The following is a 21940-nucleotide window of genomic DNA, read 5'->3' as shown; positions in this document are numbered from 1 at the left end:
CCGCACTTAAGTGCGTTGTCACTTATAGCGCTTTAGATAATATGTAAGCCAACCGGAGTAGCAGGAGCAAGGTGTTTTCTACATCTTCACCTGATTGCCAGGCATCTTTGGACCCCTTCATCTTTTGAGGCTGTGATGTTCGAAGAAACCCGTGACTGCAAGCAAGCTCGACTGTAGGGATCAAAAACATCGAACTTAGTATCTCGGCGAACTTATAGACCGATAAACGGCAACTCGTTTAGCAAAAGTTCGTTCACGATGTGTTGTAAGAGTGAGCGCAACGCCTGCTTTATTACTTAGTTGGAATGCAGAGCCGAAAGGACACGCGTTCACTGTGGAATAATTATGTGCAATTTGCAAGGGACGAGACAGTCATTGAATTAAACTGTGCTCGCTTTTCTTGCGTTCACGTATCTTGCTCTTATTAAACACATGAGCAACTGAATTAGCTGATGCGGCCAGGAAGTGAACCATGAAGCTAGTACTGCGATGCAGAACAATACAAACAATGAGTCGCAGCTGCGCGTCTGTGATGTACCGAAAACTGAAAGAGACACGTTTATGTCACTTAAAGGGGCCCTGCAACACTCTTCCAAGTAACAATCGGATGGCTCTATAAAGGAGTTCATTGCCTCACTAATCAACCCCCGCAAAAAAAAATTTAGAATCGGTCAACTACGAGCGGATTCACAGAGATTTGTCGCACGGTCTAATTGTTTCCTCTCTCCTCTCGTACCGACGAGTGCGCTGGAAGCTAAGCAGGGAGGAATGGCACAAGGGAAGAAAGTTATGTCACGCGCGCGTCATTACCTTCAACACCTTTCTCTTCTTTATCTCCAAACGCGCGGCTTACTTCCAGTGTGATCACGAGCGCGGGCACGGGGCGGCCTCTCGCGGCGGTCGGGGTAACTATGCAGCTCACGATGCTCAAATCAGCCAATGGCCTGAAGTTTGGGTATATGGCGCGATAATTTGTAGAAAGAAGAGGGGACGATTTCTAGAATTAACTGTATATTCCAGGCCACGTGCTGCGCTATAGTGTTTGGCTGGCTTGTTCTCAGGAGCCTCAACTACCGATCGGCAGCGTTTTCTGACCATGCTGAGAAAGTGTGTGCAGGGCCTCTTTGAGTCATCAATGCGAGAACACCAAGAAATGCAAGCACGGCAAAAGAATGGCAGGACATGTACTGGAAGTACGAATGTTCTAGTGCGTTTATGTTGTGGGCACTTTAGAAGGAAAAGCAAAGAAACAATAAGTTTGCGCGCACCTGACGCGATTGCAACATTTAAATTTGATTTCACCCAGATCGATACTAATTTCATGGATTAAGAAAACTGCAATGGCAATAACGAAGTGCATTCATCTTTATATATCTGCTTCGAGGATACACTGCCTGTACAGTTTGACAAAAAGAAACACCGGGGCGCGATTGAAAATCACGAAGTTCTGATGATCTGTTCTCAGAAATCTTTCTCTTATGATACGTATAAATAATCACGTTTTGAGATTGTAAAATGTTTTATTAATTTAGGTCAGAAATGCAAATCACCTGCGTAACATGTTTTCATCTGTGCAGGTTTCCATGAAGCCGTCGGAGATCTCATAGGCCTTTCAGTTTCCACCAAAACTCATTATGAAAAGCTTCAATTGATGAAACCAACGGATAAATACAGTGAGTAGTTCTTATCAGTTGCACCTGTTGATCGAGCGCTTACTTTCAGTGTTCAGTTCGACGAATTAATTGGCTCGTCGTCAAGGCGTTGATCATGCAAAGAAAATGCTTGTGCTGTCTTTGAAGGAAGACATCAGTAAAGGGGAAGACGGGCCTTCATGTAATGAGAAATTTCGAATGAGGAATGTTCCTGGAGCCAACGTTAAAACAACGGGACTTGTCTTCTTCAGGGCACCAACAGCCGCGGCCATGACGATGACATGCTCGGCCCCTTGCCGAAGCCTTGGCTCCACCGACATTCCTCCTCGTTCGACAATTTGTAATCACTTGCGGTGTCATTTTCTGGATGCAAAACTCTATAACCATCCTTGCACTTCAGTTCATGCAGTTCTTTCTCAAGCCACCATTCGTGGTCTCTCGAGCAATTTCAAAGACACTATTAGCCATCGCGCCCCATTGCCAGACAAGTGTGAAAGCACGCGAGCTTTGCTCCTTCTGATGCCAGCTTCCTTCCTGCAGACGCTGTTGACATCCTACTCATGTCGGCGCTCGACAAGATTGCCTTCTTGCCATTCGGATACTTACTGGACAAGTGGCGCTGGACCATCTTTACCGGAGAGACGCCTTTCGACAAGATGAATGAGAAATTCTGGGAGTACAGGTACGTCTCCTCGGTGTGAACTGTCGCAGTCGTCTGTTTGCGTTGAGAGTTCATTGGTGAGGAATTACAGCCGTCAGAAAAGAAATGAAGGACTCAGGATTACTGCAAACTACCGCTATTCTCCTGACTTAGCGAGGTTCTTTCGCTTATGCCAGAACTCGCAAATTTTGTCACTGGGTCATTTTGGTCAAAAGTTCTCCAAACATAATTGTGACAAAAAAAAAATGCCAGTTACACGCCTGTGAAATCTGAGCAAACAGCGGATCTGGCAGGCAAGCACCACCATGCAGATTGGCGAACGGAGATTAAGTTCTTTCATCTTTCATTTTTTAAATCTTTCTATATTGCCCTCTCGCCTCCTTTCCCTCCTCCTAACCCTCACATCACTCCTCACCCTCACTTCTCTTTCCAATCTTTTGCTAAACTATACTAGGCTGTGCTGTGCCATACCTTACCCTCTCCTCTCCTCCTTTTCTTATTCCTCACCTTCACATCACTCCTTCTCATCCTTACTCCTCTTTCCCACCCCCCTTGCTATACAACACTATGCATGGATATGCTTTACCCTTTGCCCTGTCTCCTGATTTCCCTGTTCCTAAACCTCGCATGAGCCCTCCTCACCCTGACTTCCCTTTCCCACCCCCTTGCTAAACTATGCTATACAAGGCTATGCCATGTTTCACCCTCTTCCCTCCTCCTTACTATCCTCCTAAATAAACCTCGCATCAGTCCTCCTCACCCTTACTTCCCTTTCCCTCCCCCTTGCTAAGCTATACTATACAATGCTATGCCATGTTCTACCCTCTTCCCTCCTCCTTTCCTTCCTCCTCACTCTCACTTCCCTTTTTCACCCCTTGCTATACTATACTATCTATGGCTATGCTATACTAGGAGCTGTTTGGCACATACCCGCTTTCTGTTGCGCTGGTCACGCGCACCGGCAGAACGAATAGCTTAAACAGCTCCGCTGTTGAAACACCAAAATGCGTGTTTGTGCGTGCGCGCCTGTGTGTGTGTGTGTGTGTGTGTGTGTGTGTGTGTGTGTGTGTGTGTGTGTGTGTGTGTGTGTGTGTGTGTGTGTGTGTGTGTGTGTGTGTGTGTGTGTGTGTGTGTGTGTGTGTGTGTGTGTGTGTGTGTGTGTGTGTAGTGGGTACGTTGCTAATGTACCTGTATTAGTAGCCACAGGAGAGTTTATAACGGGCTCTAGAAATGCCGCTCTTCCAGCTTTCGCTGTGACTGTGCTGCGCTTTCCGCGCAGGCCTGGCGTTTTTTGAGCGAAGTATAAATTGTGTCCGTTACGTAGAAGTTATATTATTTCGAAGGCAAAGAGCGTGCGAAGATTCAGCGGAGCATTCAGAACCCTGCGACATCGACAGTACTATGACGCGTTCAGTGGGGCCCCAGGCCACGCCCCAGGCGCTGAGTGACGATGCGCTAGTAACGATAACATCGACGATCTCAGTGTTGTCACCGTGATGTCGACTGGCGGCGACGCCTGGCAGCGGCTTCACTTCAATTGTCTGTGTCGGTTCGTCTCAAATCTTGCGCCGTCGCCGCGCCGCTTCGAGTGCTTTGTCGTGTGCTCGTTAGCTCGTGATAATTCGGCGCGACGATCTCAGTAGCATTACGCGCCAAGATGTCGTGAAACAGTCGTGCGTGACTTAAACCATTGGCGTTTCAAGTACAGCAAGAAGGAATGTCCTTGTCGCTGAGAGTTTCAACAGTTGTTTATGAAAGCTTCCAGATAGGACTGTGTAAGCAATTTACGTCTCTCCACGCGTCTCCGCAATGCATTGAACGTTAGGACTTACACCCAGAGAATGTGCCGTTCTTGAGAGTTTGATAGCGACATGGGCGAGACGCACCTGCGGGACGCGTAGAGCGTCGACAACGCGTTTGTGTTGGCGGGAAATGGGGGGTGAAAGAAGGCGAGCCCGGCGTAATGGAAGAATGGGCAGACGCGAATGGAATCCTGAGATGTGCAGACGTATTTCTCCTTTAAGACAACCAACGGGTTGCGTTGAATAAATCGTTTGTTGTTATTAGCCACCGGACTGCTTATTTATGGGGACAGAAAAGGAGCGCCTATTCAGTCGACAACGCCGTTGTCGACAGAAACGGTTTCTTCCTGTTGTGTGTTTTCAGCAGTCAGCATGGACCAAAGGTACAGACCCAGGTGCCTCCTTGTCGCTGCTCGAACCGGCGTCGATTTCAAAATCACTGCTCTGCAAAGTATCGAAGCGAAAATGATCCTCGACGTCGCGAACCACAGCGATTTCCAATATCTCAGTATTTTCTTCATCACTTGTAGACACTGATGACGGCGGCAACGCCGATGGTGGTGACGAAGACATGGCTACACGTGTGCGCCTAGCAGATGAAATGTCAGCTGAAACTCGCGTCACCGTTTTGTGTGGCCACGCGATCAGATAGGGCCCTTTCGGGGCATGACCGCGCGGCATGCAGCGCTGCCAGCGCTGCCAATGGCGGGCTTTGTACCCGTTTCGAACGGCACTCGTGGCTGGTCATACTGATCAATATTACAGATATTTATTCATCTCCCCGTGGCATTATTATCAGCGGTGAATCGTTACTAGGGGGTCGATAACCACACGTGGACGCAAAAAACGCGGCATGCGTAAACTTGATGGCACTGCTCCTTTAAAATCACTATAAATCGTAAAACAATTATGATAAAATTTGTGCTCTTTGATCTCCTACCGTATTGTATCTCGTGCTATATACTTCGGCGTTAAATGACGTCATGCAACGTGTTACCTCTCTCATTATTGCTGGACAGCGGCAATCATACATTCTCGGCGCTAAATTTTAGAACGGTCGACGGGACTTTCTTTACTTTTCACTACGATCATAGCAGCTTTAATTGCTTAATTGTTTTCTTCTGCAGGATAAAATACCAAGGCGTGTCGCCTCCGATAAAGCGTAATGAGTCCTTCTTTGATGGTGGAGCAAAATACCACGTGGCTCTCCATGTTCCATATCTGAGGTAAGCGAACTTATCTAAAAAAAAAGTCACGGAGAAACATGTACCGGCTGGGCATAATCATCAGTGGAAGACAAGCCCGTAGCCAGGGGGGCGGGCGCCGCCCCCCCCCCCCCCCGACATTTTTATGTTACATGGTGTTTTAGCGAAAATAAATAATGAAAATAGGCGTTTTTCTCAAATAGTCAAGGCTTTCAGCAAGTCCCCCCCCCCCCCCCCGAAAAAATTCCTGGCTACGGGCCTGATGGAAGATCATCTCTGTGTTGTCGATAAATAACAACAAACGTTTGCATATCGACTATCGACTAGTCTTCTCTATGCGTATAGCTAACTATGCTTACAAAATAAAGGTAATAAAGGTATTATCTGTAGCTTTACAGGTCTCCAGCAAAAGGTTATTTCAGGTTGCAAGCTGCACCATTGTTGGTAAGGTGCCGTCTTGGCGTATTACAGACATTTGATGATAAATGCAAGTTTGTTGAGCTGTCATTATCTTGTTATTTCGAAGTCAATACACATGTATAACAAACTGAAGCAGTTATAAGAAAAGAACATCCTAATGTGCCTCATGAGGGTGAAACATAAAAACGTGCAACTCTTCGCTAAAGTTAAAAATACGTGAGACCCTTTGCTAAATATAATATGCATAAAATTCACGATTATACTGTAATGTTTTTGAAGTATAGGGAATAGTTTATGATTTGATATTTACGTTTCGAAATGTTTCAGTCTGCAACATAATCTTCGTTGCAGCTCAATTTTAGCCTCAAAGTGCCGCGCAGCAGCGTCATCTGGCATCAATGAAACCGTGCTATGAGATAACATGGTTCTCTGTGCTTGTGTGCATATCAACAGTTTTCGTTCAACGTCAGCTTCCCTGCTTCAATCAGGCTTCGACGTAAGCTATGAAGTCACTAAATGTTGCTTTGGGAATTCTAAACCGATGTAGCCAACTGTGCATGAATAATTTTACGTCGCCTTTTATGGTGCTGATCTCAAGATAATGGTAAATTAGACCTAATTGTTAATTCGTAACTTCATAATCTGCTGTTTTAAGAGCTAAAGTTGTAATTATCATGTTTTACCTTCCAGAAGGTACGTCGTAGTGAGGGCAGAGCAACTTTGACTGTATGTCGTCCCTTAGCGCACAAGTAGGCATATGAAAGTGCGCGAGCATTCGTGCTTTTAATTGCCACAGATTGTGGTCGCCACAGCCGGGACCGAACCCGCGACATCACGCCCGGCAGCGTATTCTATCACGTATCTTCATCTTACATGGTTTTACACCTGACAACACTAATATTCTCCTCTCCCTCCCTATATTCGGGCCCACTGAAAAATGTAGCGTATATTTTGGGTTATTCGAAGAAACAGTTATTTTCTTCAGTGATCACTAATGGCGACATCTCCGTTTTCCGCTATATTGTGCCAAGGCCTCGATTATGTGGTCGTAGGGCTTCTTTCTATGAATTTCATGTACGCGTGACACTACAGCTACGAAATTCAACTATGTCTTTCTAACTGTTTGTCTCTTTTCAGATACTTCGTGGCGTTCATCCTTCAGTTCCAGTTCCACGAGCATTTATGCACAGTGGCAAAGAAGATCGACGATCAGCATCCGTTTCATGAATGCGACATCTACGGAGAGAAAGCCGCTGGTGATGTTCTCAAGTAAGGGCTGCCACAACACCGCTAGCGCTTGCGGCCAGTTAGTTTAGATGCTGGCAATTTCATTATTTTCTGCCTTCCTAAAGGACGTGTAATCAAAAGCTAGCTACGCCAGTTATGCGAAGGACACAACCAATTAAGCAAGGTTCGAATTACTAAACTCATACAACCCTTCCCGAATGATAAATAATAATATCTGGGGTTTAACGTCCCAAAACTACGATATGATTATGAGAGATGCCGTAGTGGAGGGCTAGGGAAATTTCGACCACCTGGGGTTCTTTAACGTGCACCTATAAATATATAAGTACACGGGCCTCGAACATTCGCGCCTCCATCGAAAATGCAGCCGCCGCGGCCGGGATTCGATCCCGCGACCTTCGGTTCAGCAGGCGAGCGCCATAACCAATAGACCACGGTGGCGGGGCAACCCTTCCCGAAGGAGCAGCAGGCGTTGTGCTCTTTGAGGTGGCAGTCGTCAGCCTGTTCCCTCCCTATTTCCTCTGTGTCTTCGTGTTTTCTGGGTATCCAAACATAATAATAATAATAATAATAATAATAATAATAATAATAATAATAATAATAATAATAATAATAATAATAATAATAATATAATAATTATTATTATTATTCCCTCATCTGACATTTTTCCCCCGACGTACACCACCTTCCGCAGTGACCGAGATTTCAGTGAAACCAAACAGAAAGGCGGTGGCGCGCTGATTGCCATTGACAATTCACTGAAATCCGTTAGACGGAAAGACCTAGAAACTATCGAAGAATCCATTTGGCTAGAAACCAACCTTGAGCGCAGTGAAAAATTGTTGATTGGATGTTCCTATTTACCGCCCAGCATGTCCCCTGCCTCGTTTCATGATGTCATGTCTTCCATTGAACTTGTGGTATCTTCTCATAGTGGGCACAGAATTATTGTTCTTGGGGATTTCAATGCACCTGGAATTGACTGGAGCACGCTTACTTTTTCTCATTACAATCATTTCATACAGAAAAAGTGCAGCCTGCTCTTGGACTTTCTGGCGTTTAATTCCCTACTGCAACATAACTCAGTCGTCAATTCCAGTGGCAACGTCTTAGACCTGTGTGTGTAAAACGATCAACCCCTTGAAGTTTCCCGCTCCGACGTCTCTCTTGCACGTCCGGACAAATTCCACCCACCACTTAACGTAAGATTATCCGCATCAGCCGAAACAACGAGCTTCAGCAGTTACGTAAACAAATCTCCGAGATTTGCCTTCAAGCGAGGTGATTACACGGGCCTCTATCATCACTTGTCTGCCGTTGAGTGGTCACAGGTTACAGACAAACCAAATGTTGATGAGCAGGTTGATCAGTTTACGGAGCTTGTACTGAGCAGCATGCGTAATTTTGTTCCCCAATATACACCTAGACAACGTAAATATCCCCACGGGTTCTCATCTGAACTTATCAGTGCACTGAAGCATAAAGATCACGCACACAGGAAATCTAAATGTTCTCCATCCAGCGAGTGGAAGGAAGAGTTCAGCTTCTTTCGAACTCTCTCTAAACGCCTATATAAACGGGATCATAGTTCGTATATTGAATTCTTAGAAAAAAGCGCCTCTGACAGGCCGGCTGAGTTTTGGAAGTATGTACATAAACGGTCCAGCAAAAGCGGAGAGTCCTTCAGACTACTGGACTCAAATGGGGTAGAAGTGCATGCTGTCGCTGACTGTTTGGCCGCGCATTTCTCATCCGTTTATAAGGCCTCAGACTCTAGCACTGATATCAGACAACAGCCCAAGGCGGTTAGCCCATCCAGTGCTTTGTCGCTGGATGAAAATCTTATCTGCGAATGCATTAAGCGCTTAAAACCATCCTTATCATGTGGGCCAGATGGCATCCCCTCCGCCATAATAAAAGCTTATGGTAGTATATTTGTCCCAGTACTGACTAAGATATTTAATAACTGCCTGGACACTTCCACATTTCCTAGCATGTGGAAAACTGCTCGTGTTTTTCCAGTATTTAAGTCGGGCTCTAAAACAGATGCTTCTAATTATCGCCCGATTTCTCTACTATGTGCCACATCAAAGATCTTCGAGCTGGCTCTTCACAACATATTGTCTTTTAGTGTGAAAAACTCATTGATTCCTAATCAACATGGTTTTCTCGCTGGCCGCTCCACTACCACAAATCTTGCTAGTTTCATGACGCAGATCTCCACACCTATTTCTCAGAGAGGACAGGTTGACGTAACTTACTGTGACCTGAGCAAGACTTTTGACGTAGTCAGCCACACACTGATTATGGTTAAACTTGCGCACTTTGATGTTGACTTGTCAGTTGTGAATCTCCTGCAGAGCTATCTGCTCAATAGATATTGTTATGTAGCCGTAAATGGCCAAACGTCTTCTTTGTATAAAGTGACTAGTGGGGTCCCTCAAGGGTCGGTATTAAGCCCACTCCTATTTTTAATTTGCGTTAATGATGTTTCTTTTGCCATTCGTAATTCTTCTTTCATCTTGTATGCCGATGACATCAAGATTTTTAAGGAAATTCATTCAGTTAACGATTGTCGCTTGCTGCAGTCAGACTTGCGCTCTTTTTCCGAATGGTGCAACGGTAATAACCTTTCTCTGAATACCTCGAAGACAAAATTCATGTCTATCACTCGCAAAACATCTAGCGTGTCATTTCAATACTCTGTCAATTCTGTGCCGTTATGCAAGGTTTATGAAATCAGTGATCTTGGTGTTGTTGTTGACAGCGCGTTAAACTTTTCTTCTCACGTTAAGCGTACTGCTATGCGGGGCCTTCGTTCTCTCGGATGTGTTTGTAGAATATCTCGAGAATTCAGGTCTCCCATGGCCCTACACAAATTGCACACGGCAATATGTCTTCCGCAACTTGAGTATGCGTCCGTGATATGGAATGGCATTGCTCAATCCAGCGGTAACACCATTGAACGAGTCCAGAAAAAATTCCTCAGCATATATAACCATCGCTTTGCTAAAAATGACTCTGGATCTCGTTCAAATACTGCTGAATTATTATCACTGCCATCACTTCACTGCCGACGAAATCGCTCTGATCTCTTATTTCTTTACAAGCTATTTCACGGTATCATATCCTGCCGTGTACTTCTCAATTGTGTAAATTTTCGAATTCCGCGTAAGTTAACCAGAGAGAACAGACCATTTCATGTACCCGCCTGCTTCTTCCAACACTCTACCGTTCACAGAATACAAAGTCTCTATAATGTTAATTTTCTTGATCTTGACGTTTTTCATAGCCCACAATCATTGTTTTTATCCGAGCTTTGCACTGTTTTGACATAGTGTCGCACAATGTACAAAGTCTTCCCTTCTCAGTCTTTCCACATAGTTGTATATATGCAATCTAATTTTTTATTCCCCGTCAATATTTCTTCTGGTGTCTTATTTTACTCCTCCCCTTTTGTGTTCATTTCTCTTTGTCTACGTGTTTTTGCTCTTTTTATTTCTGAAAACTGTCTGTATGGTATTGTTTATTTTTATAGTTTTTTTTGCGTGCGCCAGCACAAACACCTTACGGTTGTTACTGGGCACGTTAAATAAATGATTGATTGATTGATTGATTGATTGATTGATTGATTGATTGATTGATTGATTGATTGATTGATTGATTGATTGATTATTATAAGCTCTTAGATCTGTGTATTTCTAATAATCAACCTATCGAAGTATCACTCTCTCACATCTCTCTTATTCGTCCTGACGAATTTCACCCACCGCTCAAACTAACACTCTGTATTTCACCAGAAAAACCAAGCTTTCCTAGAAAAATCGACGAAACGCGCAGATTTGCCTTCAAGCGAGGTGACTACGTTGGCTTGTACCATGACTTGTACACCACAGATTGGTCACTGGTAACTGACAAACCCAATGTTGATGATCAAGTCGATCAGTTTACGGAACTTATCTTCACCAGCATGCGCAAGTTCATTCCCCAGTATACACCTAATCATTGTAAATATCCCTCCTGGTTCTCATCAGAACTTATAAGTGCACTGAAATATAAAGATCGTGCACACAGGAAGTAAAATGTTCTCCATCAACTCAATTGAAGGAAGAATTCTGTCGTTTTCGTACTCTTTGTAAACGCCTTTATAAACGGAATCACAGTCTATGTATTTCATTTTTAGAAAAAAGCGCGTGTGACAGGCCGGCTGAGTTTTGGAAGTATGTGCGCAAACGGTCGAGCAAAAGTGGCGAGTCCTTCAGGATACTGGACCCAAATGGAGTAGAAGTTCAAGCCGTTGCTGAATGTTTTGCCATGCATTTCTCATCTGTTTATAAGTCTCCAGCCTCTGTAGCTAGTAACGGTCGACAGGTTAAGGCAGTTGGCACAGCTGATGCTGTGTCGCTAGATAAAGATTCCATTTCCGAATGCATTAAGCGCCTGAAACCATCCTTTTCAGCTGGCCCAGATGGCATCCCCTCTGCCATACTAAAAGCCTATGGCAGTATACTTATACCAGTATTGACTACCATATTTAATAAGTGTCTGCATACTTCAACTTTTCCTAGCATGTGGAAAACTGCTCGTGTTTTTCCAGTATTTAAGTCTGGCTGTAAAAGTGACGTCTCGAACTACCGCCCTATTTCCCTCTTTGTGCCGCATCCAAAATCTTTGAGCTTGCTCTTCACAAAATATTGTCTTTTGATGTAGAAGATTCATTGATTGTGAATCAGCATGGGTTTCTCGCTGGCCGATCAACTGTCACTAATCTTGCCAGTTTCATGATGCAAGTCTCCACGCCTATTTCGCAGAGAGGACAGGTTGACGCTATTTACTGTGACCTACGCAAAGCTTTTGACGTTGTCAGCCATTCGCTGCTTGTGGATAAACTTGCACACTTTGATGTTGATTCTTCAATTGTGAATCTCCTCCATAGCTATCTTCTCGATAGATCATGTTATGTTGCCGTTAATGGCCAAACGTCCTCTTTGTACAAAGCTACTAGTGGGGTCCCTCAAGGGTCGGTACTGGGTCCACTCCTCTTTTGAATTTATGTTAATGATGTTTCTTCTGTGATTCGGAATTCTTCTTTCCTTTTGTATGCCGATGACATAAAGATATTTAAGGAAATTGATTCAGTTCTCGATTGTCGCTTGCTGCAATCTGATTTGTGTTCTTTTTCTGAATGGTGCAGGAGCAATAACCTCTCCCTAAATATTTCAAAAACCAAGGTAATGAGTTTCACTCGAAAAACATCTAGTGTGCCATTTTTATATTCTGTCAATTCTGTGTCGTTGTGTAAGGTATGTGAGATCAATGATCTAGGTGTTCTTTTTGATAGTACCTTACACTTTTCTGCTCACGCTAAGCGTGTTGCTTTGCGGGGTCTTCGCACCCTAGGCTGTGTTTGCAGAATGTCTAGAGAATTCCGTTCTCCTGTGCCCTTCCGAAAATTGTACACCGCGCTATGTCTTCCTCAACTTGAGTATGCATCTGATGCATCTGTGATCTGGAATGGCATTCCGAATTCCAGCAGCAACGCCATTGAGCGAGTCCAGAAAAGATTCCTAAGCATTTACAACCATCGTTTCGCTAGAAATGACTCTGGATCTCGTTCTAACGCTGCTGGATTATTATCATTGCCATCACTTTGCTTCCGACGAAATCGCGCTTATCAGTTATTTCTTTACAAGCTTGTGCATGGTATCGTATCCTGCCCTGTACTGCTCAACTGTCTTAATTTCCGAATTCCACGTAAGCTGACCAGAGAGAATAGACCTTTTCATGTAACCGCCTGCCTCTGTGAACATTCGACCATTGGCAGGATGCAACGTCTTTACAATGCTTACTTTTTGGAGCTAGATGTTTTTTACAGCTCCCAGTCGTTGTTCTGCTCCGAGCTTTGCACTGTACTTACATAGCCTCGTACACTGTTGACTTTTTTTTTTCTGCGCATAGCTGTATATGTGCAATTTTAATAACGTTTTTTATCCCTGATATTTGATTATGAATGTTGGCCTTTGTTTGTTTGTTTTTTCGTGCGCCAGTACAAAGACCTTATGGTTGTTCCTGGGCACGTTAAATAAACGTTTGATTTGATTTGATTGTTATTATTATTATTGTATTGGTTATTTTTATTGTTTTTTTTTGCGTGCGCCTGCACAAAGACCTCACGGTTGTTTCTGGGCACGTTAAATAAATGATTGATTGATTGATTCATTGATTGATTATTATTATTATTATTATTATTATTATTATTATTATTATTATTATTATTATTATTATTATTATTATTATTATTATTATTATTATTATTATTATTATTATTATTATTAACTGACAACACTAATATTCTCCTCTCCCTCCCTATATTCGGGCCCACTTAAAAATGTAGAGTATATTTCTGGGTTATTCGAAGAAACAGTTATTTTCTTCAGAGGTGACTAATGGCGACATCTCCGTTTTCCGTTATATTGTGCCAAGGCCTCGATTATGAGTGGGATCCGTCAGTGGGATCCGAACCCACATCTTCGAATTACGTCTGCCATGTTCTCCGAATTGAACTACGACGGAAGCATCTCCCATGGCCCTACACAAATTGTACACGGCAACATGTCTTCCACAACTTGAGTATGCGTCCGTGATATGGAATGGCATTGCTCAATCCAGCGGTAACACCATTGAACGAGTCCAGAAAAAATTCCTCAGCATATATAACCATCGCTTTGCTAAAAATGACTCTGGATCTCGTTCAAATACTGCTGAATCATTATCACTGCCATCACTTCACTGCCGACGAAATGAAATTGTTCTGATCTCTTATTTTTTTACAAGCTAGTCCACGGTATCGTATCCTGCCCTGTACTTCTCAATTGTGTTAATTTTCGAATTCCGCGTAAGTTAACCAGAGAGAACAGACCGTTTCATGTACCCGCCTGCTTCTTCCAACACTATGCCGTTCACAGGATACAAAGTCTTCATAATATTCATTTCCTTGATCTTGACGTTTTTCATAGTCCACAATCATTGTTTTTATCCGAGCTTTGCACTGGTTTGACATAGTATGGCACAATGTACAAAGCCTTCCCTTCTCCGTCTTTCCGCATAGTTGTATATATGCAATCTAATTTTTTATTACCCTTCAATGTTTCTCATATTGTCTTATTTTACTCCTCCCCTTTTGTGTTCATTTCTCTTTGTCTACGTGTTTTTGCTCTTTTTATGTCTGCAGACTGTCTGTATTGTATTGTTTATTTTTATTGTTTTTTTTGCGTGCGCCTGCACAAAGACCTCACGGTTGTTCCTGGGCACGTTAAATAAATGATTGATTGGTCGTTTGATTGATTATTATTATTATTAGTGACATTAGCTTTTTAATTGTAGTTTAATAATTATGACGTAAATCGAAGGGAGTTAAATTGGACGAAAAGTGTACCTGTCCGTCAGTGGGATCCGAACCCACATCTTCGAATTACGTCTGCCAAGTTCTCCGAATTGAACTACGACGGAAGGCGCTTTCTCGTCCACATTGTCGGGTCTTCCTGTCAGTAAAATCCCTGCGAGTGTTAGCCAGCGACACTCGTAGCCAAGGCGGCGAGGGTGGAACACTCTTTTAGCCAGAGAAAGTCACGTAGAACGTGATCCTTGCATGAGGTGGCAGCTGTCTAATAAACCCTCGCAAGCTAGCTCCGTACCCCTGGTCCACCAATTTGTACAGAAATCGGAATTGGTGTCCCTGTTTGTTCGACAAGAATGACAGGCAGTGAATGGGGTGGCTCATGCATGTGTCAATTTGTATCCATGGTACTATAGTTAAATTTTGTAGCGGATGTCATCCAGCTCATTCAATCAAACCAAGGAACAAGAAATCGTGCTTCCCCCCTTAAGAATAATTGCCTCAGAAACAGAAAGTAAACAGATACTCTTTACAATGAACCGAAGCCATCTTTTTCTTAACCGTTACTAACGTGTGACTGTTCTTCACGCACAAAAAAAAAAGTCAACTTTGCTGCGTAGCACGAGCATCGCTCCCGAGAACATGGCCTCGGCAAATAGTACACGATCTGTTACGCTGGTCTAAATTAGGGCATCTTAGAAAGCACGTGTAACGCTGGATATTTTGCTGATCTCGTACCTTCAGTGGTTTGCGTTAACTGAGCTTTTTGTAAGAATTATATTTGTAGATTTTAATAGGATTACAATTGAAATACCAAACGTATGTCGACCAACAAATAATTGTTTGAGCAAGACCGACATGTTAGCGATTAATCTACAACATACAGTACCGTAGTATAAAGTACTAAGACTTGATAAAACAATAAAACACAGGAAGATGCCACAGCAAAATTTTTCCATCGTAGGGAAACAGTTAAATAATTAAGGCTCACTAAGGCCGAGAACAGGTTACAAGTTAGTTTTCCTTAGTTTCCTTAGTTGGTTTTCCTTTGCTAAGTTTATTGGCTCATTGTTAGAATTTTGCGTTGTTCTTTATCGAATGGCGCAGAAAAATACGTGCAAAAGCAACGCCCATCACAGCATTGTGTTTAGGTCACTACGAGATGACGCTTTGACTCAGGAAAATTTGGATGTTAAACAATTGACAAGCTATAGACGAATGATTTCAGACTGCAGCCAAAGTATCGGCTATTTTAAAAATTATTTGCCTAGTTTAAGACAGAGACAGTGGAATCGAGACATTTCGCTAGCACGAGTTTGTAAACAGTTCGCAATATAGTGAAGAAAAATCATATTGATTTACCTTTCTACTTTTTGCCTTGCCACAACGTATAGTAAGGTTTCTTTTCTTATTCCAATTTGTTTTTATAGAAAGGGACTGTCGCTGGGTCGTTCTAAGCCTTGGCCCGACGTCCTCGAGATCATGGCTGGCACGCGGCAGATGTCAGCCTCGTCCTTGAAAAAGTACTACGAGCCACTCGAGAAATGGCTTGACGAGCGCATCAAGAACGAAGAGGTCGGATGGGACAAGGCCAACGGTGAGTACGGAGGCGCAATTTATGACGCTCCGCACACTTTTTGTACGAGTACTCTTACAGATCACAGTTGTTCAGATTCGCTTTTGAGTCATTTGGCCATCTTAGATATGTTTCGGCCTTTAGACCCCCACATTCGTGTCATACCATATTTCCATTTTCAATTAGTTATGCAGGCATGCATAATTCGATTTTTCACAGCGCAAGAAATGAGGACCACATTGGAAGACACACACAGCGCTGAGCGTACAACTGGTTTTATTTTCCTGCTTAGAGCGATATATATATGCTCTTTTCACCTAAAAGAAAAAGAAAGAAAACAATCAGAGCGCACGAGGCAACACAAAAGATTGCAGTCAATGGAAAGAACAACCCATCATCGATATCACATGTTTTGCGACAGATTCACTTTCCTTGCTCAAAAGAGCAAGCGAAGCTACACTGATGCACTTTTTACAGCGAAAGCTGCCATGAGATTACAACAAGGGTCGTTTTTGGCGCCGTAGTTGTCCGCTGCCGCCGCTGCCGGTGTCCGTAACCACTATCGCTCGAAATAAGAAAAAAAAACGAAATAAGAAAAACATCCGGGATGGAACGAGGTTCGCACCTGGGCCCTCTGCGTGGGAGCCCAGTGTTCTACCTCAGAGCCAAGTAGGTGCTTGAAAATGCCTTGCAAGAAGACCCTTTACAGGCTTGATGTCGGGAAGGAACCACATTAACATATGTAATGTAGTGTGGTAGAAGAGTAAAATAACAACCAGGTGTCACACAACACGAATTTTGTAACCAGGCGTCAGACAACGTGAATTGTGCAACGAGAAGTTTGTTGAATGCTTCGAACCCATTACAAGGGGATCTGTCATTAATTATTCATCGTCATCAGCCACAGCATCAACAAAGTGAACAACATGTCTTACAGGTATTTAGCGGGTACCACGGTTCTCCGCAGAATGACGAAAAATGGCATAGTGGCTGCTTTCCTACTTTACAAGGATTATGATGATTTATAGCGTAGTGGGTTCCTCGCAGTTCACTTCTATTGGTCGCCAAGAAAGCCCATAAGGCTCCCATGATCAATTTCCTCAAGGTCTCAATGAGGTTAATTCCATCTCTCTTAATCTTTCTCTCGTTAACGTATGTTATAAAGCGTGGTGGGAGAGTTCAATAACGACCGGGCGTCACACAATGTGAAATACGTAACTAGTGGGACTTTACTGCTTCCAACCCATTACAAAGGGCTCACCCATAATTCTTCATCGTCATCAGCCATCGCATCAACAAAGTGCACATGATGCCTTACATATGGAACCTCGCTTCTCCGCAGAATGACGAATAATGTCGTGGTAGGTGCTTCCCAACTTCACAAAAATTATGATTTATGGCTTAGTGGGTACGTTGCTAGTGTACTTGTATTAGTAGCCACAAGAGAGTTTATAGAGGGCTCTAGAAATCCCGCTCTTCCAGCTTTCACTATGACTGTGCTGCGGTATCCGCGCAGGCCTGGCGTTCTTTTTTTTTTTTCACGTTTCAAATTTTCTTGGGTTTATATGATTCAAAACAAGTGCGAGAGAAAAAAGCGTTCCGTTGAAAAAAAGTTTCCATTGACTGCGATTTTTTGTATGCCTCGTCTGCTCTGATCCTCCTTTTTTATTTTTTTTCTGGTGATAAACGCATATGCATTGCTGTAAGCATGAAAATAAAGCCATATGTAAGTTCAGCGCTGTGCGTGCCGTTCAATATTGTCCTCGTTCCCTGCGCTGTGAAACAACAAAATAGGATGCACCAAGCCCAACTCTCAACCTTAGTAAATTAAGCAGGCGGACTTGTCTTGCCGAGAATGGTAACGTCAAACTTGAACCTTTGTTGTGGCTTCCCTGGATTTTGGGCTAAAATAATAAGAAAAACCGCGCTCGAAAGCTGTAGAGGTATTCATTTCCTTTGTTTATTGGCTCATTGCTGGAACTTTTCGTTGTGCTTTATCGAATGGCGCAGGAAAATACCTACAAAAGCAATGTCCGTGACAGTATTGTGTTTAGGTCACTACGAGAGAACGCTTTGACAAAGGGAAATTGGGATCTTAAACGATTGACAAGCTATAGAAGAATGGCTTGAGGATGCAGCCAAAGTATCAACTTTTTTAAAGATTATTTGCCTGATTTAAGACAGAGACAGTGGCACCGAGACGACACAGGTCTTGCTGTGTCTTCCTCTCTTGTCTCTGTAGTAATTTATTTACCAGCACAGCTGTTTAAAGCAGAGAGCAACCCCTTGGGATCCGTCGTCCGCACTTTCTAGCCCAGCTGCGAGAGGGAAGCGGGATGAGAGGCAGAGTATGGGCAAAGCTAAGTGGGTGAGAGGGAAGCCCAGTGTAGCGAGTTCAGCCTGGTAGGGAAAGGGTAGCGATGTGGAGAGGGTGAAACTGGGTAGAGAGCAGGAGAACAAAGGTGACGCTATGGCGGGAGTGCAGCAGGTTGTGTGGAAGGAGGACTGTCATATAGTATTGTGCCATGTCAGCAAAATCGTAAGTGCTTTAATTAAGTCCATGACATCCAATTTCGACGACACTAAATAGTTCGTTTCTCATGCTCTTGCAGTCCAAGACTACATGGGCGTGCCATCATTCGCCAACAAGGTCGATCTTTCAGCAGGCACTGTCCTTGCCTCTATCGTGGTCGTCCTGTCCTGCTGGAAGAACAGCTCGTTATGATGCAACATTCACCGGATGCCACCAGCCTGCCGTCGCCGTTGAGTCAGAATATGGCACCCTGAAAGCTCGCGTTGCTGTTGTCTATTGCAGTGGTAGCATCAGATTGTTATCTTATATGAATATTTTATGTCCTCGACCTCATGTTCACGCTTCACTATCATTTTGCTATAAAAAAAGATGACTTAAATCATGCCGTATCATTCTACAGGTTTTCACGCATGCATCTTTTTTCGAAAACCATAAATATGTTGGTGTATCTAGTCCTTTTCTTGGTGTTTTATTGCTTCATTATTTTTTATCATCAGAAACCTTTAAATCACAGCAACCCAGTTTTCTGGAATCCAGAAATATGCAACTTCTATTTCAGATCTTTAAATCATATTTCAAACAAAATCGTAAATATCCACACGCAATTTCTTTCTTTCTTTTTTTTTTGCAAGGCACGGTGCCCTGGTAATGAACCAAGAAATGCGGCAATGTGAACTTCCCAATGCTATAGGCATTTCTTGCAGTCTACTTTCATTTCTTTTTGTTCTCTACTTAAGGCGCGTTTCGCAGAACGTCAAAAATGCGTAATAGCAATTGGACAATTTTATCTGCTTGGTATCCTCGTAACATCGTTTTCCTATGCGAGCTTTTTGCAGACTTTTTTTAGGTTGTGCTTTAAGCATTATGGGATATCTATAGTGCCAATTTGATGTTTTGTGTCTCAGAAGCCAAAACAAATATCATAGCCAGCCCCTGAACGTTTTTAGGTGAACTAAAGAACGTCCTGATCACATCTCCGATCTCAATGTTGACGTGTGATAAAAAAAAGAAGCTCACACTCAGCAAGTGGGGTTTTGTTAGTGTGTTTCAGCCATGAGTGATATGTCTGAACCCGCACTTGCAAAATAATGCGGCCTCATGTGGTTACATGACCTCCACACAATATACCTGTTCCCGGGAAGCATGTTATCTTCTATGAGTACGCTATACTATACAATAATGTTTTTCCGTAAGTCCGAACACGTCGTACTTCTGTGAGTGCAAATTCTGTCTAACAATACAGTTTCTCGCTGAAATAGACCTGTGTTTTCTAGAGCAATGCAGAAATAACAAGACGGTGCGGCACTAAGGTCACCGAGTACGCCAGTATTAGAAGCAGATCTGTGTGCACCATAGCATGTGCTGTTATGCCTCGCATTCCACAACTTATTCTTAGAAAGCCTTGCGCGAAACGTGCCACTTTCTTAGTAAGTAAGCAAACGAAATAAATATATAGCAAGTCTCAAGTACACTCATGAAAATGTTGAAATTGTAGCACAAGCAGACGTTTGCAGGAATGCCATTACAAGCAGATGCCGTATGCAGTGCTCTCAATGTTTCGCAGTAAAATTCACGCGCCATTTCACACGGCCGTGCATGACGTAAAATTTGCTGCTTACGGGAACTTTATGGAACTAGTTCCTTACGATTACGACGAACGACAGATTCTTCAGTAAACAGTCGTTAAGGCAAGTAGTTCCATTTGTACAATGACGATAGTGTAAGCAACAGAAAACACTTGGTAGTCATTTCTAGTACTTCATGAATTGTGTGCGCTGTACTGGCTACGGTAAACAGAAATAAAAACTCATATTTTCAATATCTCTGGGGCTCGACTTCATTCAGACAAATTACAAAAAAAATGCTGTCGTTGTAGAAGGAAAAGTTCCTTCTGTGACACGAATTCATCACGATTTTCGGTAAGTGTAAGGATTCATGTGTACTTCTTAATGAATATAGCGTTCCTATTTCTTTTGCACTTATGAATATTTCTGCTATTGATTGGGCTATTCATCCTCTCCATCTATCTTGCTGCTCCTTTTCTTGAGCTTTATTCATGCTCTAAGGAAAAAATTGAGTATTTGGTGAGTATTTCTGCCATGGAACAGCGATCTTCATCTCGCTTGCTCTCTTTTCCTTTTTTGAAAACTCGGCTCTCGCCATAACGTGCATGCCATTCGTGACCGGGGAGTACCGGTACCGTGGTGACAATGCAAGCAAAGCATGCGAGGTAGATGACGTTTATAGTTACGTGGCAGAAATACTCGCCAGATACTCGATCTTTTCTTTGAGTGCTGTAGCGGCGTTCAACTTTTGCTATACACGCTCCTTTCTTTCTATGTTTGCTGTTACCGGCCCATTGCACGTGTAGCTGCTGCCTTGCGCAAACCGCGCCAGAATGTCTGAGAATATTCGAGATTATCTGAGGATCATCTGTTAGGCTTGAGCGCGCAAGCGCGAACAGCTTAGTTTATTCTCGGACTAACGCGGCCACCAGCGATAAGGCTCGAATGTTCGATGCCGCATGTATAAATCCCGACACGCCTTGCCGTGGTTCAGATTATCGACGGCCGACGCAATGTTCGCCGCTATCAGTGTACATCGTATATTGCTTGTACTTTGACTTTTCATTTCCCGGGCACAGGTTCGCCCAAATAAAAGGCTTCGTCTTGAACACGCCGACTGCTTCCTTCGTCAGCGTCACGACCATGTGACATCTGGTGGAGGGGCTGTTCGTTCATGTTCCGGACGCCCCCATCAAGCCGTGAACCCAGTCCAAGTCGCGAAGGAGACATGGACGCCAACCCCTATCAGCGAGCTCGCCGCAGGCAGCGAGGCCTAGACCAAATCACGGGCCCCTACCCGATAAGACCTGGAAGACCAAGACTATGACCACGACTGCGGCAGCGATGACAGCCACTTTGCCACCGACCACGACAGTCGTGCTACATCAAGCCAGGGAGCCGCCACCCTTCCGAGGATCATCCTTAGCAGAACCAGAAAGCTGGCTCGAAGCGTACGACCGCGTGGCCGTTGTCAACGCCTGGAGCAGTGAAGACAAGCTACGGCATGTCTACTTTGCCTTGGAACACACATCAAGGACGTGGTTCGAGAACCAATAGCAAACCCTGACAACGTGTGGAGTTTTTCGCACCAGGTTTCTGAAACATTCCCTAGCGTCGTCCGCAAGGAGAGGGCCGAGGCTCTGCTCGAAAGCCTCGTGCAGCTGCCAAACGAAAACGTGGCACTATTCACAGAAGAAATGACCAGACTGTTCCGCCAGGAGATCCTAACATGCCCGAAGAGAGGAAAGTTCGCTTCCTTATGCGAGGAGTCAAGCAGGAGCTTTTCGCGGGACTCATGCGGAACCCACCGAGCAGCATCCCAGAATCTGTCTCTGAAGCGACGACGATTTATAAGACACCAGAAATTCACACCCAACAGTAC

The 21940-nt window shown here is 43.7% G+C and overlaps 1 protein-coding gene across 1 annotated transcript; it reads left to right on the top strand.

Annotated features, from left to right (window-relative positions):
• Positions 1-1589: 1589 nt before the first annotated feature.
• LOC119394328 (angiotensin-converting enzyme) lies at positions 1590-20314 on the top strand (the record flags this gene model as incomplete). The annotated part of the gene is given in 6 exon segments (XM_037661625.1): positions 1590-1673; positions 2193-2334; positions 5243-5341; positions 6878-7009; positions 15815-15981; positions 18573-20314. Coding segments are annotated over 6 exon segments (737 nt in total), but the record flags the coding sequence as incomplete, so codon positions are not given.
• Positions 20315-21940: the final 1626 nt, after the last annotated feature.

This window comes from Rhipicephalus sanguineus, chromosome 5, assembly GCF_013339695.2.
Source record: "Rhipicephalus sanguineus isolate Rsan-2018 chromosome 5, BIME_Rsan_1.4, whole genome shotgun sequence".
Lineage (NCBI taxonomy): Eukaryota > Metazoa > Arthropoda > Arachnida > Ixodida > Ixodidae > Rhipicephalus > Rhipicephalus sanguineus.
The sequence above is the reverse complement of the archived record's forward strand: the minus strand, read 5'-3'. Positions and strand labels throughout refer to the sequence as shown.